Raw genomic sequence first — 18210 nt, forward strand, 5'->3', positions numbered from 1 at the left:
GGCAGTTACACTTCCCCCATCGTGTTGGAAAACTGGAGGCCGACTGGAAAAGCGAAGTCACTTTCTTTAACTTGTGTTAAGAAGGCTTTTAATGAGCCAACTTTGTTGCCTGCCTTTTGGGGGTTTGTAGCCCTGCCAGCCTGAAAGCAACCTCAGCAAAAATGGCTGTTGCAGGGAACGTGGTCAGGAAACCAACATGCCAGCCAACTCCAGTTTTTTGGGCCCCCACCACTTCTGCTCCTTACCAGGGCCTGAAAATTCATGCTTTGGTGTCCAGTTGTCATAAAGTAGCATGTCTCCGCCAATCACATTGTGGCCCAGGCCACTCACAGTTTTCTTATACACGCTGCATCTTGTGCTTCTATTGCTTTGTTCTATGACACATGTAAGGGTCCACTTCATTCCAGTAACATACATGAAATCGACAGAATCATTATGAACTGCGCTTAAGTGAACCCCTAAGTGATGCTATTGTAGCTTCCTGTCCTCTCATGAGAGCTTCTAAGACGTGCTCCTCCTGTGGCTGATGTGGAGGCAGATTTCTTGAATGTGCATTCCTGCAGCTGAGATGCTCATGGCGCATGAGCTACAGGCTGCACCAACTACATTTCTGCAGAGGCAGCATCAGTCGTAGGGGCTTGAGGCATCACATATGTCTCTGTCAGAGGGACCAAGAGGGCAGGAACAGAAGATGGGGCTCCTTCAGGAGTGGCACCTTATACACCATCCCTGTCTCCCTCAGCCTTTTCATGGCTCAATTGCATGTCCACTCTGACCAGTATTGGGTACAGGACCTGACTATCTGTCCATGTATCTGTGCTATTGCTGCAATGGAGCGGTCAATGCTACAGAATGTATCATTTGGTGGACCACTGCATGCGACTTTCCATGAAGTTGGCCAATTTTTCAATGGAGGAGCTCAGATGCTCATGTGTCTGAAGCATTGCGATGCTCATGTGATGAATGGACTCCTCCATTTTCTGCACTGCCTCAGGGAGCGCTTGACAGATGGCCACACATTTCCCTTTGCTGCTGCACAAGCACCCACTTTGTATCCCCAAAGTTCAACATCTCTGACAAGGTAAGTAGGGCTGGAGCTGTCCTCCATCCTCTGATGGGGACTCCCACACCTGCGGCTATGTCCATCATATGCCTCTGTTTGCTGACATGATGCTCACCTTGTGATAACCATTCTAATTGTGCCTGGGGTCCCACCAATGTGTATATATTTGCACTGGTGGAGGGTGAACTTGACTCCTGTGACGGTGGATCCTCAGGGTGTATCTTTTCTTCTGAGGTCCAACATCATTTGTTGCTGCTCCTTCAGCATTGGCCCTATGGAACATGGAACATACCAGTTACTCAGCCTCCCATCTCTCAGTAGCTGCTTCATCAGACATCACCATCAACTGTGGACTACTAGGTACAACTACACAAATGAGGAAGCCACTCCAAGCCGCTTGCATGGACAGAACAAGCAGCTCTCACCCTCTCTCTGCTGCACACCCATCTTGTCCTTGGTAACCTCCTCTCCCACAGCCACTTTGGCAATGTTAAGGGCTTCCTCCTCCAACAAGATCAATACTGCCAGGTGGGCCACTCCATCCAAAGAGCAAATCCTCTTGCAACTGTTGTGTACGCGTTTTCCTGTAAGGTGCAGATCAAGACTGTGATAATTCTCATCAGAACAGCATGAGGCATTTAATGATCATGGCAATTTACTGTCCATGGGTTTAACTCAACATCCTCCAAAAGCTAAAGTGCTGTGAACCCTTCCCTCAGATGAGGAATCGACCTGGGCACATGTCCTAAGTTTTCCTGGGCGATGCTTAGCTTGAGGGCCTTCTACGCACAGGTATACTCATTGTGTATTTACTTCTGTCTGACTGCTGGGCATTGTCTTGCCAGATCTCAGAAGGTTGTTGAAGCTGGACCCATGTCCTACTTACCACGCTGCAACTGTTGACCTGTCAAGCAACCTCCAGCCTTCACTGCTTAAATGGGGCCTGCCACATCTACCTCCTGCCTCCTGAATGTGCCCTGGGACAGCGATCATAAAGATAAACCACTAATTGGTTGCCTCCGTGAAAATTAGACTGCATGTTGTGCAACACCTTTGATCAGTTTAGGAACCAAGAAATGCTCCTGGCGTCTTGGGAAAATTCAGCCCAATGTTAGTCTGCTTCCTGAGGTCAAAGTAAACATAGAAAAGGACACTGGGAGGTGTAGGCCTGAGGCCATATTTAAAATATTCTCTTGTTTGTAAACTAAAAATTCCACTTTTCTTACAGATTTAATGAACTGTTTGACAATAAGCAATATAAGGCAGCTGCAATACATGTAGCAAATTGTCCCCGAGGAATCCTTAATAATTTGGAGGTCATGGAAAGGTTTAAAGGTATGTATTTTGTTCATTATTGTGTTTTATGTGGCTAGCAATCAAAATGGAAAAACAGAGGCCCAAAGTTTTCAGACTGCGTGCGGGGGGGCAGGCCCGACATGCCGGTGCATAAAATGGCACACAATGACGTTGGGCGTGCATCCCAACGTCATCGCACTGTCTCACAGTCTTTCGTTCGGCTGTGTGCCCACTGCTAACTGGTAGGCCTATTAAGGCCATTAATGAATTAATTAATGTAATTGTTTACGCAGGTGAAAAGGCCAAGCTGCCTTCACGTTTTTTAGGAAACCTCATCCACGAGCGGGATGAGGTTTCCTAAAACTTTTACCACTAAAAAAAAAATTTCTGAAATGTAAAAACATGTCCCATCTCATGTGACACAGTCACATGAGGGGACATATTTGATTAACTTTCCAAACCATTAATTTATTTATTTCAAAAGCACTTTAGTGCCTCAGGGAAATTGAAGCGCTGTTTCGCATGCATGCGTGAAAGAGCGCTGGCCCCGACTCTCCCTTCTCCCCCTCCTCCCCCCGCCTGCACAGCTAGCTCTGAGTGCTACAGCTCATGTCTTACGCTGGACAGGCCTTAATTGGCCCACCTGCATAAAATGGCGGCGCAAAGCCGATCACAGATGGCGGTTGGCTTCGCGACCGTCCCCGCCCGCTCCTGCCGAGCCCATCCGCCGACAGAAAAATTCAGGCCATAATCTTGCATCAGCTGAATGCATTTCCTCCTAGTTTTTCTAGATCAGGAATTAAAGGAATATGTCTCATTTTAAAAATGGGATATTTCAATAGTTCAGCAAAAGTAGCATTATCAAGAAAGATTGAGCAATGTACTACTTGTGTTGAACTGTTTCCTAGTACCTGTTTATAGTATTTACATATTCATTGTGTTTTGTAGATTTGTAGACCATATCTAAAAATAAGGTCAATATAACTGAAAATATTTTAGTAGTTAACAGAAGCAGAAATACATTTAATAGCAATATCTTCAGTATCAGTTCTTCACGTTGTATAAAAGTACCACAGCTTCTTTAAACTAGCTGCTTTATTGATCTAGATAATAGTTCCTCCAAAATTACAATCAATATGAATTTATTTAATTACTGTTTAGACTTTAAAACACTGGTACATTTGCAAAAATATAAGGTTAGTTCATCAATCCTACACTCCCAGCATTGTCAAAGGGAATGTGTGTTGAAAAATTGGTGTAGAGCTCCAGTCCATTGAGGTCCATGAGAAACCAGGTTATATTAATTACTTGTCATTTAATGTAATACTATAGAATAGTTGTATAAGAATAATATTATACAATATATGATTTTTAAAAACATTCCGGACAGAATCACATGAAGTTATTCTTGAAAGAGTAAAAACCTATTTTGTGACTAGAACCATGGGAAGAAATCATTGACCAGGCATTGAATTTCGACAAAGGCACACCCACCCTCAAAAACCTCCTTTGGGTACTCTGCTAAAATTGGGAGGGGGAAGTAACAACTTAACATCCCAGACTGAACCCCACTAGCAGGACAGATCCAGCAGAGGGAGGGATGGATTGGCTCTGGGTACTCAACGTTGACTCCTGACTCCATGAATTCTGATGATGTTGGCAAGGAAACCTGCAAATTACCACCTTCTGCCCTCTCTCATCTGGTGAATCAGCACTCCTCCATGTTGAGTACCACTGGAAGAAGAACTAAGGTTAGCAAGGGCTTGTGGGGGAAGTTCACTATTCATCACTAAGAGCCGTTAGTTAGCACTGCTATTTACTAAACTGGCTGAATCTTGAAGGACATATCTGTCAGACTTGGCTTGCAGCAGGTGGTGAGAAAACCAACATGAGGGAAAACCCTATTTGACCACATGCTCACTGATCTACCTGGTGCAAATGCATCTGGCCAGGTTGTTAGGAGTGACCACTGCATAGTCCTTGTGGATACGAAGTTCCATCTTCACACTGAGGACACCCTTCATCGTGTTGTGTCACACTACCACCATGCTAAATGGGATACATTCAGAACAGATCTAGCATCTTAAAACTGGGCATCCATGAGATGCTGTAAACCATCAAGAGCATCATAATCTGTGTCCTCCTGACCTGGCATATTCTTCGCTCTACCATTAGCAATAAGCCAGGGCACAAACCCTGAGTCAATGAGGAGTGTAGAAGAACAGGAGCAGCACCAGGTGTACCTGAAATCGAGATGCCAACCAGGAGTAAATAGAGGAAGCATCATGCTATAGTCAGAGCCAAGTGACCTGACAGCTAATAGATTAGAACAAAGGTCTGCAATTCCTGCCGCATCCAGTCATGAATCATTTTAGGCAATTAGACGATTAGAGGGAGGAGGAGACTTCATGAACATTCCATCCTCAACAATGGCGGAGCCAAGCACAGGTGTGCAAAAATACTGAAACGTTTGGCAGTTAACTAGAAATGATGAACATATGATCCACCTTGCATCCTCCTGAGGTCCCCACCATCACTGATTAGGGTGGCTACTGACAGAGGCCAAGAATACCAGACACCAGACCAACAGCGCTGCAGTGCAAGGGGAAAGACAGCATTGCTGCCATACCGCGCATAGAGATGATATTATCACAGGCATATGTGGCCTTTAACTAAACAATGACGATCTTGCAAATGACAATGAAGAAAGGAACAAGCACAACCCCCTGCCATTGCTTCACTGCAGCAGAGCGATAAGTATAAGATGCAGGGACAATCCTGCAGTGACGGTTTGCATTGTTAATGCCTCAAAATAAAAATATGTATCCAGTTCAGGGCAGTAGACAAACCAGGTTAAAAATGGACTGTCCAAAATAAAATCTGACAAGTGATCATCCTATCACTGATGCCAGTCTTCAGCCAATTAAATTTGCTCCACAAGAAACAACTGAGCACACAGGTTACAGCAAAGGCTATAGGCCCTGATAGCATCCCAGCTAGAATCTTGTACTGCAGAACTAGCCGGACCTCTAACTAAGCTGTTCCTATACAGCTACAGCACTGGCATCTAACAACAAAGTGAAAGTTGCCCAGGTATTTCCTGTCCAATTATTATGAAGTGATGGAGTTTAGTTGAAGGTACTATCAAGTGGCACCTGTTCACCAATAGCCTGCTCACAGATGCTCATTTTGGGTTTGACCAGGGCTACTCGAATCTACCGCATTACAGCCTTGATCCAAACATGGACAAAAGTGTTGAATTCCTGAGGTTAAATGAGTGTGACTGCCCTTGACATCAAGGCAATGTTTGGCTGAGTGTGCTGCAAGATGCCCCGTAAAACTGAAGTCAGTGGGGCTCAGGGGGAAAGCATTCCTCAGGAACACAAGAAATAGGAGCAGGTGCAGACCCTGTGACCCATCGTGCCTGCTCTTTCGTTCAATACGGTCATAGCTGACCTCGGGCTTCAACTGCACTTTCCCACTCACTCACCAGCCAGAATTTTGTGGCCCCTCCCGCCCAGCAGAATATTATTGTCCCACCGAACTGAATGGAGATTTAAATGGCTCACCGCATCCACCGGGGCGGTGGGGGGGGGGCGGTGGGGGGGGGGGGGAGACACACCATGGCAGAGCCATAAAATCCTGGGCCCCATGTCCCTTGATTCCCAGAGAGACCAAAGATCTGTCAATCTCAGCCTTAAATGTATTCAACGATGAAGTATCAATATCCCTTTGGGGTAGAAAATTCCAAAGATTCACAACCCTTTGAGTGAAGTAATTTCTCCTTATCTGAGTCCTAAATGGTCAGCCCCTTATCCTGAAACAGTGCCCCTGTCTATTAGATTCCCTGATCAGCAGAAACAATCTCTCAACGTATATCTTATCAAGCTCCTTCAGAATCTTGTATGTTTCAATTAGATCATCTCTGATTCTTCTAAACTCCAGAAAATATAGGCCCAACTTGCACAACATCTCCAGGACAACCTTCTAATCCTAGGAACCAAACCAGGGAACCTTCGCTGTACCGCCTCCAATATAAGTATATCCTTCCTTTAAATATGGAGATTAAAACTGCACACACTATTCCAGATGTGGTCTCTCTAAAGCCTTGTAAAATTGTAGTAAGGCTCCTTTATTCTTATAATCTGATCCCTTTGCAATAAAGGCCAACATGCCATTTGCCTAAAATGGCTAGAAAATGACTGAATGACTTAATAAAGAGGGAGAAGATAGAGTATGGTAGAAAGCTAGCTAGAAATATAAAAACAGATAGTAAGAGTTTCTACAAGTATTTAAATAGGGAAAGAGTAACTAAAGTGAGTTTGGTCCTCTAGAGAGAGTCTGGGGAATTAATAATGCAAAACAAGAGAACGATGGAAACTTTGAACAGGCATATTGTTTCTGTTTTCACTGTAGTAGGCTTAGAAAATTTCCAAAGATACTTGGAAAATCAAGAGGTGAAAGGGGGTTTGTGGGGGTTGTGGAATGAACCTAAAACAATCACCATCACCAGGGAAAAGGTACTGGGAAAACTATTAGACTAAAAGTCTGACAAGTCCCCAGGACCTGATGGCTTGCATCTAGGGTCTTAAAAGAAGTGGCTACAGATGGTGGAGTCAGGCAGGACTGCCCTCTCTCGCCTGTTCTTTTCGTGTGTTGCATAGAACCCTTTGCTGAGTCCATCAGGAAGGATCCGGGCATAATAGGAATGACGATCCCAGGTAGTGGAGGCATTCAGATCAAAGTCTCCCTGTACATGGACGATGTCGCCGTCTTCTGCTCGGATCCGCTGTCGGTGCACAGACTTATCCACATCTGCGACCGTTTCGAACTGGCCTCGGGAGCCAAGGTTAATCGTGGGAAGAGCGAGGCCATGTTCTTTGGGAAATGGGCTGACAGATCCTTTGTCCCCTTCACTGTCAGGGCTGATGGCCTGAAGGTGCTGGGGATATGGTTCGGAGGGACCAGGGCACGCGTTAGAAACTGGAAGGAGGGAGTGTCTATGGTGAAAAGGAAACTGGGCATGTGGGAGCGACGCTCCCTCTCCATTGCGGGTAAGAACCTGGTCATCAGGTGTGAGGCACTCTCGCTGTTGCTGTACGTGGCGCAGGTCTGGCCCATTCCACACTCCTGTGTGGTGGCGATCACCCGAGCCATCTTCCGCTTTATCTGGAGGTCGAAAATGGATCGTGTCCGCAGGGACACGATGTACAAGCCTCTAGATAAAGGGGGAAAAATCGTGCCCAACATTGCCCTCATACTGATGGCCACCTTTGTGTGTGGCTGCATCAAGCGGTGCGTAGACCCTCGGTACGCAAACACCAAGTGTCACTATATGCTGAGGTTCTACCTGTCCCCGGTGTTGCGAAGGATGGGTCTGGCCACGCAGTCGCGGAACGCTCCAAGTAGTTGGACTGTGCTGTACCACCTGTCCCTCGTGGGAAAATTTATGCAGAGAAACACCTTCGACCACAAGTCCGTCAGGCAGTGGTCGGCACGTAACGTCTTAAAGGCCCTGAGGGAAAAGGAGAGGGTGGATCCTGTGGGATGGTTCCCTGAGCAGACTGACAAAGTCATTTGGCAGAATGCCTCATCACCAGAACTTTCCAACAAACACCAAGATGTAGCTTGGCTGGTGGTGAGAAAGGCCCTCCCTGTAAGATCCTTCCTACACGCCAGGAGTCTCACGCCCTCTGCACGTTGCCCTCGAGGTGGCTGTGGTGGGGAAGAGACCGTTGTTCACCTCCTTGTAGATTGTGTCTTTGCAAAGAAGGTCTGGAGAGAGATGCAGTGGTTGTTGTCGAGGTTCATCCTAAGCAGTTCTGTGACAGAGGACTCTGTGCTCTACGGGCTGTTCCCAGGGACACACACCGAGACAAACATCAACTGCAGCTGGAGGATCATCAACTCGGTGAAAGACGCTGTTTGGTCTGCCCGAAACTTGTTGGTTTTCCAGCGCAAAGAGTTGTCCCCGACCGAGTGTTGCAGACTGGCACTTTCCAAGGTCCAGGACTACGTGCTGAGGGACACAGTTAAGCTTGGGGCAGCTGCCGCAAAGGCGCAATGGGGAAGGGTCGCTGCCTAAGACCTTTCTGCCACAGTGCACTGGGGGGCTGGGAACTGTAAAGAGCCCCTCAGGCTGTACAGATTAAAATGTATGTCTGCCAATGATTGAAATATTCACTGTTTTTTCTGATACACCTTGTGTTTCAAGTTGTAAAAGTTGAACCTGTTTGTATTTTTGAAATGGTGATTTGAAATGGTTCGAAATGTTTTTGAAGATTTATGAATAAAGTATATTTTTGCAAAAAAAAGGCTACAGATGGTGTAGAGGCATTGGTTACAATGTTTCAAAATGCCTTAGATTCTGGAATTTTCAAGAAAGGAGTGAGATGGAAAGCAGGAAACTACAGGCTAGTTAGCATAACATCTGGCATATGGAAGTTGCTAGAATTCATAATTAAGCAGGATACTTAGAAAATCTAAATGGGTTCAGGCAATGTCAAAACGGTTTTGTGAAAGGGAAATAGTGATTAACTAATATGTTGGCCAGGATTTTCTGCTCCCACCTGTGGTGGGCATCATGGCAGGTGGGAGTGGAAAATATCGTGAGAGTGAAACAAATCAGTTTCACATTGGCAAGAAAACAGGTTGCGATCATCCACCCCAGGCCTTCAATGGCGGCATGTATTTCCCATTGTGTCATGTCAGGAACATCATTTTAATACATTTGAATATAATGAATACTCATTATAATGGCTGCTCGCCTGAATTACACTGTACGCTGGATGAACAGGGCATGTTGACGTTTAGACCGACATGATTCATAACTATATAAGCGATGTGCACCTGGCAACCTACACTTTGCTCATGATTTCGAGGTTTGCTCGCCTACTATGCATTGTGCAGCACTCACGGCACCTCGCACTCAACACCGGGCTTTACAGGCAGCACCACCATATTGCTTTCGGGGGGGGTTCATAGGCAAGTGTTATGATCCCAGCTGAGGTTACCCCTGGACAAGCCTGATACCAGAGTGGAACCCAGCTTAATAGATCCCAACTTCTATTTTTTTGTTTAGATACGTGGAGAGTAGCTACTGAACAGAGTTACAGGAGTCCGCTGATGAACTTTTAATAAAATAATAAAACACTTATTAAACAAGAAAAGATTAACTATATTACAATGCTCCTTCACCCACAAGTATACCTTTACAGATATTTACAGATTTGTAAGGATAACACAAGCCTTATATTCTACTGTTCACAGTAAATACACAATCCATGTAAACCTATGGCGACCTGTGGTCAGACACACCATACTCTGAAACAAAGTGTCAGATGCCACCTCAACCAGATGCTATGGATCTCTCCTCAACTCTCCCCACAGACACTTGTCACATCGTGAGCCAACCAGTCTCGCTGCACTCCACCTTTCACACATTCTCCATTCTCTTCAAGGTCTTGCCTAGGAATCTTCTCCAAAACCGATGCTTTCTCTCAGACGCTTTCCACAAGGGTTCACCTCCAGGTTTTAGAATTCTTCTTCTGGTGTTCCTCTTCCCTGGGTCACCACATGCATTCAAACTGTCTTCCATACACTTTCTCTCACTGGCTCAGCTGTCAACAGTACCACTGCTTCACATGCCCATAGTAAAGAGTTACAGACCTTCACTTGTCTCTTTGGACTTTCTTGCCTCTTGCAAGCTGTTCCCACTTTAAATCTGCCTTCTGCAGCCTTTGTCCTTTTAAATCTGAAGCTTGGGGCCTTTCTCACTGCCTCTTGCTCTTAACTTCTCTTAGCAGGACCTTTTCTAAGTTCCTGCCCTTCCTTTGACTAGAAGGTCTGCTTGGGACTTTCTCTTATTTCTGTCTCACTCCTTTGGCCTTGGGACCTGTTGGTTCTTTTGGTAAATCTGCAGCTCCCCCTCCCAGTGTCCAGTCTCTCTGGAGTCCTGGCTTTCGAACTGAACTTGAAACTGCTGTTTCTTCAGTTTTCAACGTGTGTCTGAGGGAGGGACCTGCCTCTCTGGCCCTCTGTTGCTAGGCAACAGTGCAATTCATGTACAAGATGGAGTGCAGAGAGACCGGTTGGCTCACGGTGTGACAAGTATCTGGGGGGAGAGTTGAGGAGAGATCCATAGCATCTGGTTGAGGTGGCATCTTCACTTTGTTTTAAAGTATAGTGTGTCTGACCACAGTCATAAAAAACCTCATTAGAAATGCAGGCATCATTTTAAAAATGAGATTAAAACTCAATTTGACCTTTCTTAACATACAAATACAGAAATACAAAACAAACTTAAACTTTAAAGCGAACCTCATTCCTAACACCCACAAAATACAAACATAATTTACTTAAACTGTCTCTATTTCCTAACACAAGGCTCTACCTACCAGACTAGCAGGAAGGCGGGGGTTGCTTGTAATGCACTGCAGGGCTAGAGCTCAAATGGGGTAGAGGGAAACTGGACAGAGGCAACGGCAGGGCTGCAGGGCAAGGATTCAACTGGCAGGCAAACTGGACAGAGGCAACAAAAAGGGCTGCAGGCCAAGGGCTCGACTTGGGCGGTGGGGGGGGAGCAGTGGTGGTGGGTGGGGGGCAGAGGAAGCGTGGCGAAGGTTGTACTCAGACAAATGACTAGGGGGCTGTGGGGTAGAAGTGTCCTCTGGGCCAGAATGGGGAAGAGTCTCTTACAGAGGGACAGAAGTGAGTTGGGGTCAGAATGGGAGGATCGCTGAGTGAAGATGTGCTTCAGTTTACATTGCTGACCTTGCAAAGACTGTCCTTGTCCTAGTCCAGGGAGGGGGAGGGCATTTCAGTGGTGCCCAGAATTTTGTGCACAGGGTGTGGTCATAACATCAGGCACTCCTGTCCAGGGGTGGGGTTTCAGGCATAATAATGGACTGCAGATGGCACACTCCCAGTCAAAGGAGGCATCTGCAGTCTATAGATGGGGAAAAGGTAGGGTTGGGGCATTCAAAGGCATCATGGTGGTGGGGTGGAGGGCGTCTCTATATTTCACTGTGCAATAGGCCTCAAGATGGGGAGGGATAAGTTCCACATGGGGTTGGTGCTAATCCATTTTGCGATCACTCAGTCCTCTGTTTCACTCTCATCTCCATCACATTGACATCTGGCACTCTCAGTTAGGGATGCGGGCCTGCATTTATGCTTACTTTTCTATAAATGTGGACCACCTGGGGATGAAGATGTTCATACACTTGCCTGGCAGCCTTAAAATATCTCCTCTTTAACGCAGTCTGCCCTCATGGCCAGCTCTGGCCCTTGCGAACTCCAAAATGCTAAGACCCCATGAAGCCCTCAAGGTCATGCTTCATTGATAATAAAGAACACACTTCAGCTTCACTATATTCTCGTTCCTATCCCACTGCTAAAGGTACCATAAGCGCATTGAGAGCATGCTCAAAGGCTCCATTGATTACAACACATCACCATTTGGGTGTTTAGGTGAGGGGATGCCACGCAGAACCTATGACACAGCGCTATATCCCTACATTGTGACAAGAGCCTTGTGGCCACAATACAGACAACTACAAGGTGAGAAGTGCTCAAGGTTGTAGATTTGGGTGCCAGGGCAATAATGTGGCTGGGAGGGGCAGAGCTCCGGCACATTGAGGTGGGAAGATGCTCACAATTAATCGTGAGCTTAGCAGATGTACATTCAGATTCAGCAATGCGCAAGGCAGACAGGAGCACACACGAGCTCCTAGTACACTATACACCTTCATATTTCAATAATGTAGACGAGATGGGTGAACACCTCTGCCTCAGTCTTTCACAGCCAAGAATGAACATGACGTGACTCAGCAAAGTATGTGAACGAGGTTCCTTCCACAAGCACACTTTACAAGGATGAGGCATCACTGATATCATAAATGATCTGAGAATGGGCACACACTGGTTATATGGAAGCAGACATTGAACAGAGGCACATGATCATGACATCTGCGATAAGTGGGGGGAGAGACCATGGTTTCACACTTGATTGACAACAAAACAGTTCATCATAAAGAGGAAGCATACATAAGAGGAGATGTGAAATGTGTGCAATTCTATTTACATTTGTGAAAATGATATACATGTGGTTAACACCCATGCCACCGTTGTACTCCTAATATTTCTTTATTTTCCTAATCCTTCCGTACATCTTGGTGCATCCCTGGCATCCAAGTGGAAGTGGAGGCAGCCTGCTGACTGCTACATTCTGTTGTCTGTGGTAACTTTGTAAGGCATCCTCTGGAGAGCCGAGATTTATAGGGCTCTGGCCTGCTTTGGGCCTCCTGCTGAGGGGCAGGTGCACCCCCCCCACCCCACCCCACCCCCTCAGCCTGTGGAGCTGGAGCTGATGGAGTTACAGGAAGAGGGGACTGGGATTGGCTGGACAATCCCAGAGTCACCTGGTTGGATGGCCCCAGGATGTCCAGCTGCTGGTCTTTATCCTTTTGGGTGCCCAAGGGCCTCTGGCTGACTCCTTGAGAAGAAAGGGTAGCTGGAGTGAGGTACAATTGCCCTGCACCCTTTTCGCATAGTCACTGATGAATGCTACCAATACCTACACTGATGAAGTGCAGCTCCTGGCGTACTGCAGGACCTATGTCCTAGACCAATGTCTCCATGGCGATTGTCATCCACCAGTGTTGACATCAGCATGCTGGCACTATCACCACAAACTGAACGTGGACGGACTCCTCCATCGTATGTTGAAATCTGAGGAATGCCGCTGATAGCCCTTCTTGATGTTTCCATGATTGTTGCTGCAGCTCCACTGGCAGACAGCCTCTGATTTTCCTGCCATGCCATTCCCTTGACACTTCCTCATGCAGAGCAGCATATTTAAACTGTAACCCTGTGCACATTTCTCAATGCTTGAAGCCCAGGATTGCTCTGGTGAAGACATGGCCCTAGAATCCAAGAAAAGTGCAGCCCCCCCCCGATTCAGTGATACATTCCTGGGATGCCTTCTGGACACCCAAGCAATGACCTCTGCTCCCACTCTGGCTGCAGGAGGCCCATCAGTGTCATCACTCAGGCTTGGGAGTTGGTGGCAGCGGTGATCAGTGCTAATGCTGCACACGAGGGCAGCTATCCAGTACAGAAAGTGGCTGAATGATCTCATCCGTGCTGCCAGGGTAAGGCAACCATCTTATCATTCTAAACTTCAGACTCACAAGGCCATCACACATTCAATGGCATCTCACTCACTGCCTGCTCAAGGGACATCACCACTCATTCTCTTGCACACACCCTCACATCTCCATCAGGCCTCATTTCTTCTGGAGACTACCTCCTCGGATTTCGCCGTCTTGAAGCCACTTGTGCTCCTACACACATCCTGGGATACCCCCCTTCTCCAGTACATCTCTCGCCCTGGACCCTCTTCCCTTGCCTGAGGCCACTTCTCCCCCTTCCCCAAGCAAACCCTAGCCCTGCAGCCATTGAAAAACCATCCCCACCTTACGGCTGGTTTTGTAAATAGAGACCTGCCCATGAGCTCCCCCTTAAAAGTGATGTAATACTGACAGCAAAGCCTGGCGCTGATGACTGCCAGTGCTGCCCGAAGCAAGGTAGGCACACAAACCTTGAAGTCCCGAGTGAACTGCAGCTCACCAGGTGCACATCGCTTATGTACAGTTGTGAAAAATGGACATGCCTGGATGATCCAGCATGGGGTGATGATTCCGGCAAGCAGGGGTTATATTGAGATGCTAATGTATTGAAATTAGGTTCCCGATGTAAGGTGGTGGGAAACGCGGCCCACCGTTGATGGGTGGAGCGGACAATCGCAAACTGGTTTCATGACGGCGAGAAACCAATTTTTGGCCTTCTTGCCATATTGTCCCCTCCACCCGCCATGACACACAACGCCAATGGGGCCGGATGGGAAATGGCTGCTTTTCCTGCCCACCACCACACTTAGTGCATGGAGGGGAAAATCCTGCCCATTAGAGTTTTTTGAGGAAGCAACAAGCAGGTGGATAAAGTGGAACCTGTAGATGTGGTGTACTTGGATTTCCAAAAGGCATTTCATAAGGTGCCACATCAAAGGTTACTACACAAAATAAGAGCTTATGATGGAGGGGTAATGAGTTAGGATGGATAAAGGATTTGTTAGCTAACAGGATGCAGAGAATATGGATAAGTAGGTCTTTTTTGGTTGGCAAGCTGTAATTAGCGGAGTGCCAAAGGGACCAATGCTGGGGCCTCAACTATTTATGATCCATATCAATGACTTAAATGAAAGGACTAAATGTATAGTATTGCTGAAAAAAGAGACATGACCAAGCTTTTTGTCTTGCACTCTTCAGACACTTTGCAAGAATACCATAGCATCACAGTATCTTTACAGTGCAGAAGGACGCCATTTGGCCCATCATGTCTGCACTGGCTCTCTGAAAGAGCATTGCACCTAGTCCCACCCCCCCTGCCTTATCCCAGTAACCTTGCAAATTCTCTCTTTTCAGGTGGCAATCCAATTCTTTTGAATACCTCGATCAAACCTGCTTCCACCACCCTTTCAGGAAGTTTGTTCCAGACTCCAACCACCATCTGGGTGAAAAAAATTTTCCTCACATTTTGAATCTTTGCCATCTAATTCTTGATGTTCTCTTGAGTGGGAACAGTTTCTCATTACTTAACCTGTTCATACCCCTCAGGATCTTGAATACCTCTATCAAGTCTCCTCTCAGCTTTCTTTTCTCCAAGGAAAAGAGCCCCAGCCTCCCCAATCTATCCCCAATCTCCTCTGTGTTCTCTCCAATGCATTCATATCCTTCCTCAAGTATGGTGCCCAAAATTGGATGCAGTACTCCAGATGAGGCCTAACTAGTGTCTTATACAAGTTCAACGTGACCTGCTTGTTCTTGTACTCAATGCCCATATTAATAAAGCCTAAGATACTACATGCCTTATTTTTGCTCTCTCAACATGCCCTGCTAGCTTCAACTGCTGCTAAGCAGTAGCAACACGTGTGATATTCGCCACCAAAAGGATGCTGCCGTCAAGCCAAAAAGATGTTCCGCCTATCACACAAATGAGTAAACATAGAAACTAGGAATAGGAGTAGGCCATTTGGCCCTTTGAGCCTGCTCCGCCATTCAATATGATCATGGCTGACCCTCTATTTCAATGCTATATTCCCGCTTTCTCACCAGGCCCCTTGAGGTCCCTAATATCCAAAAAATGATCAATTTCTTTCTTGAATATACCCAGTGACCTGGCCTCCACAGCCTTCTGTGGTAGAGAATTCCACAGGTTGACCAGCCTCTGAGTGAAGAAATGTTTCCTCACCTTAGTCCTAAATGGCCTGCCTCGTATCCTGAGACTGTGGTCCCTGGTTCTAGACTCCCCAACCAGGGGAACCATCCTCCCTGCATCTAGTCTGTCTAGCCCTGTTGGAATTTTATACGTTTCAATCAGATCCCCTCTCATTCTTCTTAACTCTAGTGAATACAGGCCAAGTTGAACCAATCTCTCCTCATACAACAGTCCTGCCATTCCCGGTATCAGCCTAATGAACCTTTGCTGCACTCCCTCTATGGCAAGTATACGCTTTCTTAGGTAGGGAGACTAAAACTGCATGCATTACTTCAGGTGTGGTCTCACCAAGACCTTGTATAACTGCAGTAAGACATCCCTACTTCTGAACTCAAACCCTCTTGCAATGAAGGCCAACATACCATTTGCCATTCTAATTTCTTGCTGCACCTGCCTATTTACTTTCATTGACTGCTGTACAAGGACACCAGATCCCTTTGTACATCCACATTTCCCAATATATAACTATTTAAATAATACTCTGCCTTTCTGTTTTTCACACCGAAGTGTATAACTTCACATTTATCCACCATATACTGCATCTGCCATGTGTTTGCCCACACACAGACAACTTGTCTAAATCACCCTGAAGCCTCCTTGCATTCTCCTCACAACTCACAACCCCACCCAGTTTTGTGTCATCAGCAAACTTGGAAATATTGCATTTGGTTTCTACATCCAAGTCATTTTTACATATCATGAATAGCAGGGGCCCAAGCATTGATCCCTGCGGTACACCACTAGTCACCGCTTGCCACCTGGAAAAAAAAACCCATTTACTCCCACTCTCTGTTTCTGGTCTGTCAACCAATTCTCAATCCATGCCAGTATATTTACCCCCGATCCCATGTGCTTTAATTTTTCCCACTAGCCTCTTATGTGGGATCTTATCAAAAGCCTTCTTGAAATCCAAATACACCACATCCATTGGTTCTCCCTTATCTATTCTACTAGTTACGTCCTCAAAAAACTCCAGTTAGGCATAATTTCCCTTTCATAAACCCATGCTGACTTTGTCTAACCCTGTTAATGCTTTTCAAGTGTTTCGTTACCATGTCTTTTATGATGGACTGCAGCATTTTCCCCAGTGCTGATGCTAGGCTAACTGATTTGTAGTTCTCTGTTTTTTCTCTCCCTCCCTTTTAAATAGTGGGGTTACATTTGCCACCCTCCAATCTGTAGGAACTGCTCCAGAGTCTTTAGAATTTTGGAAGGTGACCATCAATGCATCCAATATTTCCAGGGCCACTTCCTTTAGTAATCTGGGATGTAGATTGTCAGGCCTTGGGGATTTTTCAGTCTTTAACCTGATTAATTCCTCTAGCACCATTTTTTTTTACTAATACTGATTTTTTTCAATTTCTCCCTCTCACTAGACTCTTGGTTCCCTAACATTTCTGGGAAATTATTTGTGTCCTCTTTTGTGAACATAAAACCAAAATATGTGTTCAATTCTTCTGCTACTTCTTTGTTCCCCATTATAATTTCCCCTGTTTCTGACTGTAAGGAACCCACATTTGTCTTTGTTAATCATTTTCTCTTCACATATTTATAGAAGCTTTTACAGTCAGTTTCTATGTTCCCTGCAAGTTTACTCTCATACTCCATTTTCCCCTTCTTGATCAATTTTTTTATCCACTTTTGCTGAATTCTAAACTGCTCCCAATTCTCAGGCTTGCTGCTTATCTGGCAATTTTACATGTCTGCTCTTTGGATTCAATACTATCCCTAATTTCTTTTGAGCCCCTTTCCTATTTTATTTTTGCGCCAGACAGGAATGAGTAATTGTTGTAATTCATATATACCTCCCTTAAATATTAACCATTGCCCATCCACCATCAACCCTTTTGGTAAGGTTCCCCAATCCACCGTTGCCAACTCGCGTCTCATACCCCCGTACTTCCCTTTATTTAGATTCAGGACCCTAATTTTGGATTCAACTTCTTCATTCTCCATCTTAATGAGCAATTCTTCCATTTTTTATTCGCTCTTCCTCAAGGGACCCCGCACAACAAGATCGTTAATTAATCCTTTCTCATTGCACAATACCCAGTCTAGGATAGCCTGCTCTCTGGTTGGTTCCTCAAAGTATTGGTCCAAAAATACCGTCACGTACACACTCCAGGAAATCCACCTCCACAGTATTATTGTTCGTTTGGTTTGTCCATTCTATATCTAGATTAAAGTCACCCATGATTACAGTTGTACCTTATTGCATGCGTCTCTAATTTCCTGTTTAATGCCTTCCCTACATCTCCGTTATTGTTTGTGGGACTATAGACAGCCCCCCACCAACATTTTCTGCCCGTTGGTGTTTCTTATCTCCACCCAAATAGATTCCACATCATGATTTTCCAAGCCAATACCCTTCCTCACTATTGCATTGATTTCCTCCTTTACTAACAGTGCTACCCCACCTCCTTTCCTTATTTGTCTATCCTTCCTAAATATTGAATACCCCTGGATGTTCAGTTCCCATCCTTGGTCACCCTGCAGTTATGTCTCTGTAATTG

General features: G+C 45.8%; 1 protein-coding gene across 5 annotated transcripts in view; it reads left to right on the forward strand.

The window, feature by feature from the left end:
• Positions 1-18210, forward strand: part of LOC121274754 (clathrin heavy chain linker domain-containing protein 1-like) — a 161224-nt gene that overhangs the window by 51417 nt on the left and 91597 nt on the right. For all 5 annotated transcript variants that reach the window (XM_041182107.1, XM_041182110.1, XM_041182100.1 and 2 more), the window contains one exon: positions 2292-2398. In XM_041182107.1, the coding sequence (XP_041038041.1) occupies positions 2292-2398 (107 nt within the window). The remainder of the gene's footprint in view (positions 1-2291; positions 2399-18210) is intronic.

This window comes from Carcharodon carcharias, chromosome 2, assembly GCF_017639515.1.
Source record: "Carcharodon carcharias isolate sCarCar2 chromosome 2, sCarCar2.pri, whole genome shotgun sequence".
NCBI lineage: Eukaryota > Metazoa > Chordata > Chondrichthyes > Lamniformes > Lamnidae > Carcharodon > Carcharodon carcharias.